The sequence below is a fragment of the Belonocnema kinseyi genome, chromosome 6, assembly GCF_010883055.1.
Source record: "Belonocnema kinseyi isolate 2016_QV_RU_SX_M_011 chromosome 6, B_treatae_v1, whole genome shotgun sequence".
In the NCBI taxonomy this organism is placed as follows: domain Eukaryota; kingdom Metazoa; phylum Arthropoda; class Insecta; order Hymenoptera; family Cynipidae; genus Belonocnema; species Belonocnema kinseyi.
The window spans coordinates 71,722,923-71,731,105 of NC_046662.1; the positions used below are offsets into that span (position 1 = coordinate 71,722,923).

Sequence of the window (8,183 nt, forward strand, 5' to 3'; positions counted from 1 at the left end):
GAGCTCCAAGGAGATTATGTTGAAAAATAAAAAAAAATTTACCCAAAAAAAATTGTTTTTATACTTCATTCTAAGGACTTATTGAACTATCCTCGTAGTATAAAATATGAATATTTCATAACAGACTTTCTCAGACAATACAGTTGATACTACTGAAACAGTATTCAAGAGCAGAAAAATGACTCCACAATAACGTTGACCTTTTGTATTACACTCTGTTCCTTGAGAAAAGCATGCATTGCATATCAACATTGAAGATTTAAAAGCGAGAAATCCATTTAATATTAAAATAATCTTTTTAATATTTATGAAGTTCATATTACAGTTAGTAAAATAATGAAAGAAAATTAAAATTTTTTCTTTTTCACATAACGAATATCTACTAATTTTAATTTGTATACAAATTAAATAATTATATGTAAGAAGATTCTGATTCAATTCGTGAAATGAAATTTGGAAGATTAGCCAATTAAAATGATTTTATTTGAAAACGTTCAATAATTGCTTTGTGATGCAATCGATACCAGGATCTCTTCGGAACCAAAAAGGACTATATTGGTATTAAAAGATACCAGGTATATGTAGAAAGATTAGCGACGTCATTTCTTAATCCCACAACGTACCAAAGTCATTTATGTTAATTATGATGTATTATTACCACAAAATATCAAAGCCAATCATTGATAGCGCGAGCAATCAACACATCGGGATCCAATAATATATTGGTACTCAATATATCACAGGTATCTTGTGGTATTATTATACCACAAGGCACCTTCGCACAAAGATACAACTGATATATTAGTACCACAAGATATCACAAAAGATATCAATGCAGAAGATAACCATTATGTACCAACGCAACAATAATCCAATCACATTTTGGTACTGGTATCATAAGATGCCAAATTGCTATCACAAGATACCAATGATAAGTTGATACCACACGATACCAATTATATATTAGTATTATTTAATGCAACAAGGTAACAATAATAGATTGACACCAATAGGCCAGCATAATTGATATCTCATGGTACCATCATTGGTATCTTGTAATACAGTAGTATCAATATATCATTGTATGTTGGAGCATTGGTACCTCATGTTACCAATATATTATTGGTATCTTGTTGAATTAGTACACTGAGGTTATCACCAGTATCTTGTTGCATTTGTACATTGTGGTTATCATATTTATCTTGCGGTATTAATATATTATTGATATCTAGTTGTTTTGATATATTGTGATTCCAATATATTATGGTATATATGTGGTACTAATATTACACAAGGTTTCCAACACCAAATTATAAATAATAGTAGATTGGTACCACAAGATGTCAAGGCACCAATATATCGATGATAATTTGGTACTATAATGACCAGCGCAAGAATATAGGCGAATGATATATTGACACTACAAAATACCGATGATAACCAGTGTTAAATTAATACAACAATCAAGGCGCCAATGGTATATTAATACCACAAAAACCCAAGGTACCAAGGTAACAGCGTACTAAGATACCAATGATAATTCAAAAATATACCAAATTTATTCAGTGGTACCAGAATCTCCTGTTAAGAAAAAAACGATGGCAGCGATGGGATAATGCTCAATTTATTTCTTAATTTCTCAATTTATAAACAGATTACCAATCGAAACCTCTAGGTTGTGATCGGTTCTTAAAAACTGACTTGGTGCCACATGAAATCAGTCAAAGCTAATCGATTAAAGATTAAAGTGTGACTTAATTATTTTTTAATTACCTCGTCTGATATATCACCAAATTGCTGTCGATGTTCGGTTTCAAGGAGTTCCTCTATTTCTTCCCGGCTTCGCACCACCGTCTCGTTAAGCTCTTTCTGGACGATTCCACCTCCTTTACCCCCTGCTGGCCATTCCACCTCCTGTGGTTCGTCCCCGGTTGTCCGTCTCTGCAATCATCAAAGACGTTCGACTTTCTTCACCACTCCTCAAAGCCCGTTCCTCTTGAGAGGTCGCTTATTGTTTTGTTTCTTACTCCCCGAGGGCAAGAGAGCAGAAACCTGAGATAAATGGGACGTGCTCTATGCATACTGTAAGATTGGGCGAGTTTCGAAAATTCTATTGAATGGGGCCTCACGTCCGAAGTTTCGCCAGAAGTTAAAGAGTGAGAAAAAATTACATCTTTCACTCGTATCGGGGAAAAGTGAATTGCAATCTCTAGCACAATCTTGCGCATATTAACTATAATTTTCCTCACGGTCGGAAGAACCTTGATATCGAGGCCAAGGCCAAGAAAGACTAGATGACTAATTGATTTTCAGTTATTGGATTTTCGCTTTTTCTGATTGTGCTTCATTCCTTATATAGAGCCCCATTGTGCAAGAATTCAAATTTCCATTTTGAAAATTTAAATTATGATCTTCAAAATGAAAACGAATTTTGTCTGGAGAGTATCAAATTTGAATGGGATACAGTTCCAGGGATCACACTTTTCAATAGCTCAATTTTAGTTAAAAAGGGATTTAGAAGGGGATTTCATTTATTATTAAAACTTTTTATACCATATAGGTATCTCGTAGTAGTACATTTTTTAGTATTTTGTATGTTAATTTTTTTTCTAGCTTTAAAAAAACCTGATGAATACTTCAAAATTTTCTACTGATAAAAAAACATCAGAAAAAGAATTCAAGTAAGATCAGAGATTAAAAAATAAATAAACAACAGAATTGGAAAAATGCTCATGTTTCAACTTTTCAAAATGTATTTTTACCAGCATATAGATTTTGATTCCTTATTATCATAAATTTCTTTCTATTCTATTCTTTTCGGTACGGAACCTTGAATTGTTCAAGGTATCTTTTATATTGAGCTAGAAAGAAATAATTTGAAAAACACCAAAATAAGTATTTAAAAACCATACTATTTTTTTTTTTCATTAGACGTCTAAGATTGTTGCAAATGTATTTTTATCAGTCGAAGGCAACTTTTTTGCATAAGTATTTTTATCGACTTACAAAACTTTTTACTTAAATGCAATAAGGAAATCGAACTTTTTTTAATTGAAATTTCTACTAGTATATTTTTGGTAGAGAATTCAAATTTTTTGGTTGGCAATTTTATTATTTATTTGAGAAATAAATTTTTTTTAAACTGAACTTTTTTTTAGTTCATCCTTTTATATATGTTGAATGTTTAACAATTTTCTTCAAAATTCGTCTTTTTTGGTTAAAAAATTAACTATTTAATTGAAAAAGAAATTTTTCGTTAAAAGATCATAATTTCGGGTTACAAATTTAACTAATTTTTAGAAAATTCTTCTAGCTTTTACAAATTAAATTGTTTTTAACCCTTAGCTACATAGTGGTTCGTATACGGACCACCTATTCTATCACCTATTTTTATTCATAAAACTTATAATTATTGGTGCTTATAGATGTTTATAGACTTTTATGTTAGCTAAGATCTTTTTATATAATTCTACTCAATAAAAATTAATATTTTGCTTGTTGTTAATTAGTTATAAATAAACAAATGCCAAAAAACGCGTTTTTTCTGAGAAATTCATTTCCCACCTTATTTGTGGCTCGATTTTAATAAAACTTGGAATCTAAGGGTTTTGAAGGTCGCAGATTAAAAACTGCTGTCAGTTTGGTAAATTAAAACCGGCGGATACAAAATGGCGGACGAAAAGCGCAAAAAAATAGTATTTTACACTGAAAATGTTTGCTCGGGGGTACTTGGGGTCGCTTAGTACAAATTTGTAAACAGAAGTTAATTTTTTCTTATTTAAGATGGCGAATTAAAAAAAGCGGATTATAACATTTTAAAAACACGTATTTCACTCTAAAATTAATAAATCGGGGATTTTTAGATCGCTAAGTTTTAAACAAAATTTTGAACTGTGATCTTGGATTCGCATCTTGGATTATGAGACATTAAAATTTTGATTTTAAATTCATGTTCAGCGACCCCAAAAACCCCCGAGATATTAATTTTAAGGCAAAGTATATGTTTAAAAAAAATGTTTGATCCGCCATCTTAAATTCGCCATCTTGAAATTGAATTATTAAAATTCTAAGTAGTTGCAGATTCGTGCTCAACGACCCCAAAAACCCCTGAATAAGAATTTACATAGAAAAATAACTAATAGAAAAATGTGTTCATTAAAGGGTTAAATAAATATTAAAGTATTTTTTGGTAAAAATATTGACTTCAATTTTTCGTTGGGACTGAATCTTTTTTGAATAAAATTTTTATTATTTCATTGAAGAGTTAATTCTTAGTAAAAAGGTCTCAGTTGAAAATGGATGTATTTGGTTGAAAATTGTTGCATTTGGTTGAAAATTCGTGTATTTGATTGAAAATTCATGTTTTTGTTTTTAAAGTGCATCTACTTTGGCAGATATTAAATTTTGTTGTTAGAAATGCAAAGTTTTGATTGAAAATGAATCTTCTTAATTGAGGATCTAACAATTTGGTTGAAAATGATATTTTTTCTTGAAAATTTATATTTCCGGGTAGAAAATTCGTCTTTTTGGTTTAAAAGCTCAAGAATTTGGTTGAAAATTAAATTTATAGTTAAAAAAATTTATTTTCATGTTGAAAATTATACTGGTTTGTAGAAAATTTGTCTTTTTCGCCTGAAAGTTTTTTTGTTGAAAATTTATCTTGTTTATTTAATTCTTAACGATTTCTATGCTATGCACGATATCTTTTATTTCTACAAAACTAGCAAATAAATTGTTAGGATATATTTTCTGTTTATGATTTGTAAAAATGAATCGGAAATTGGGTCAAAATTCTCGATTTTAAGTATTTTACACGTTTTTACAATGTTAAGGAGATCAGGGGGATGGGAAGGACTGTGACTTCTGCAATTGAAACTCGGAAAGTTAGAAAATTAAAGGAATTCTATTCTGAAAGCTTGATAAACATAATCTTGAAATTAATTGGAATGAAAAACTCACCTCCTGGGTGGTATGCTCTTGTTGCTCCACATCCTCAGTTGTATTGGTGGTGACAAGAGGTCCAGAATCAACGACGACTTCACCATCTTCAAGAACAACTTGACGTTTCACCCTAGTCTCAATCTGTCTCGTTGTCGTAATTTCCTTCTTCTTACGCGTTTCCCATTCCTCTGGAAAATTTAACCAAAAAAGGGGTTCTTAATTTAACCCACTTTTATCTGATTCCTCTCTTGGGCAAACTTTCTTCGCTTTCGCAGTTTATCACGAACACGTGTGTCCGTGAAAGTCCCACAATGTACTATAACTAAAATAGGTGCACTTCCAACATAAATTCAAACAAAATAACCGGATGTAATTTTAAAAACAATTATAGGCTCAATGGGCCTATTACAAATTACTTTGTCACCAGAAACGTATTTTACAATCCATCAGAGTCAAGGATCAATGAACAAAATCATTATGTTATATTGTATTCTATTTTTCTATTGCTAATTTCTTTAGAACAATTAAGAATTCCATTTCAATAATAATTTATTGCTTCTTGTCTTTACAAACGGAGTTTCAATATGTAAAAATGGCATTAATGAGCAATTTAAATTTGAAAATTAGTCAGTACAAAATTGCAGACCTTATGCTGTCTAAATCAACTAAGTAAATTTGTTATTCTTTGAAATTAAAATACATGATAGTTTAAACTGCCAAATTTAAAATTATTCGTTTAATTATCTTCGAACCTGGGTTTTTTATTTTGCCGCTTTTAATTTGGTCCCATGAACAAAAAAATACGTGAAACGAAGTTATCGAAAATCTCACACTCATGGTTTTTGACTATACCTGATTCGTCATACTGCATGAATATAAATTTAAATGGCTGTTTTCAGTTCGTTCTTTTGCATTTTTTCCAATTTTGTAAATTGAATTTTATAAATGAGGAATTTAAAATCTAAAAACTTATTTATAAAGGAGAAAATTTAAGTTTCAAATGATTCTTCAACAATGACGGCCAAACAATTAAGTTCATAACGTTTTGACCTAATGGTTTAAAAATGAAAAAAATGATTCAAATCATAACCCTTTGACCATATTAAATGTGGTTATATACATGTATATTTATCTATTAATAAGGATCAAGAATTTTCTACACCATTAATTCAGTAAATTAAAATTTCCAAATAAGTAATTTTATTTTATAATAAAAATTATTTCTGAAAGTTTCTAAACATTATTGATAAAAGAGAAAAATTTAATTGTAAATGTTTTTTAATATTGGGATATAATTCTATGTTCAACATTTTGCTACCACAAGAAAAATTGGTAAACTTTTTCACACATTCAAAAAGATAAAATAAATTAAATTATAGACAGAATGTAGATTTTACAAGATTTTGAAATACAATTTTGAAGCTTTTAAAGGATTTTGAAGGTTTAAGGATAAAAAACAATGTTCTTAAGATTCCAGGGAAAATTTAAAATAAGTATTTTTTAAATATTAATTAAAACAAAATATTTGATAGGATTTCAAACGATTTCAAAGGACTTCTTAAAATTTCAGAAAATAATGCAGAAGATTTTAAAACATTTATTCAAAGGGAATATTTAAAAAGATTTCGAAACATTCCAAAAGATTTCCACAATTATCAGAAAAGAATCTTTTTTTAACTCTACAGAAGTTTTTCAACATTTTAGGAAAAATCTGAATCATTTTAAAAAATGTTTCAAAGTTCTGAAAAAAATTCAAAAATAATAAAAAATGTCAACAAAAATTGTAGAGTAAATTCTTGAAAATTTCTAAATAAGAGTTTAAAGTTTTTGAAAGATTTTAATAGGTTTTGAGATAATAACAGTTTTTAAAGATTGCTTGGAATATTTAAAGTGATTCCTAATTTTTAAACTTAATTTTAAGTGAATTTTAACAATTTTAAGTCATGTTCACAATCTTGATCGAAAATCGTTGTTTTTAATTAGGTTTGCCGAAGATTTGGAATCTTACAAAAATTTGTGTTGTGTTATGTTTGCGTTTTTCCTCTAAAATTTCTATTGTTAATAAAAAATAATTAGATAGCAAAGAATATTAACATAAGTATTATATTATTAATTCTGGAGTTAAGACATAAATTTTCATCAATTGTCAAGAATATTGTTCTTGCTTTTATATTATTTTCGATATTAGATACTATGAATTACAACAATTTATATTAATATTAATTAATTAAAAATTATAATAATTAATATTGAATTCCAAGCAAAATAGTGAAGGAGCTCAAATTTTGAAGGTTCAGTGATCAATTAACACACATGCATTTTATAAATTAAAAAAATTGCAAAAGCAATTAATTTGAAAAATATTAAAGTAATCAGGTAATATTTATCGAAACTTTCTATCATTCTTTTAAGGCAATGATGGTTTCCACAAGTTTTTATCCAAACAAGAAAACTTCAATGTGAAGCTAAGAAACACGTGACGGTCACAAAACATTGCTGCTCTCATTATACGTATTGAGTTCAAATGTCCTTACATAAATGTCACGATAAATGTGATGTCTATGCAAATAAATTACAAAAAATCTAAACATTAATTGAACCGTGAAAAGAAATCAACAGTTTTAATTTTTAAATAGAACAAAATTTACTTTAAAAATTTGTAATATTTTAAATAAAATTTATAATAAAATTTTTCTTCTTACAGTGCATTTTCCCAAATCCTAATTCCCTAAGTTTCTCGAATTTAAATTAATCCCTGAAATTATTCAACACAATAGAATTAATCTTTTTCAAATTCAAAAACGTTTTAATTTCAAATGAAAATAATTAGAAGTTGAGAATTGGCCGGTTTGAAAATTTCGAAATTAAAGGTATATTAAAGGTATATAATTAAAGGTTATTCCTCAACTGCCCCAACTCAAAAAGTCATGTTTTTCGATTCTCTCTAAATTCTGGGAATATGTTCGCCTACCCAACAGTAGTTAATCCACAAACTTATAGACCAGGATTACTAACCCTCCCCAAGTGAGGGGGGGTTGAATTTTCAACCCCAATGCCTGCAGGGGTAGTTTCAAACCCTGTAACTTTCTTTCTAATTACGCGATTTAAAATTTTGATGAGGGTTTTGGAAAGAGCTTTTCACACGCTTTCATCCTATTTTATTATTTATAACAAAAAAAATGGTTTAAACAATTTTTTCAATAAATCAATTGTTTATTTAACTTTTTTCGCAATTTAGGCAT

The 8,183-nt window shown here is 28.5% G+C and overlaps 1 protein-coding gene across 2 annotated transcripts in view; it reads right to left on the reverse strand.

Annotated features, from left to right (window-relative positions):
* Positions 1–8,183, reverse strand: part of LOC117174981 (muscle M-line assembly protein unc-89) — a 71,224-nt gene that overhangs the window by 26,436 nt on the left and 36,605 nt on the right. For both annotated transcript variants that reach the window (XM_033364463.1, XM_033364462.1), the window contains exons 4-5: positions 4,960–5,129; positions 1,774–1,941 (exon numbers count right to left, since the gene is read on the reverse strand). In XM_033364463.1, the coding sequence (XP_033220354.1) occupies positions 1,774–1,941; positions 4,960–5,129 (338 nt within the window). The remainder of the gene's footprint in view (positions 1–1,773; positions 1,942–4,959; positions 5,130–8,183) is intronic.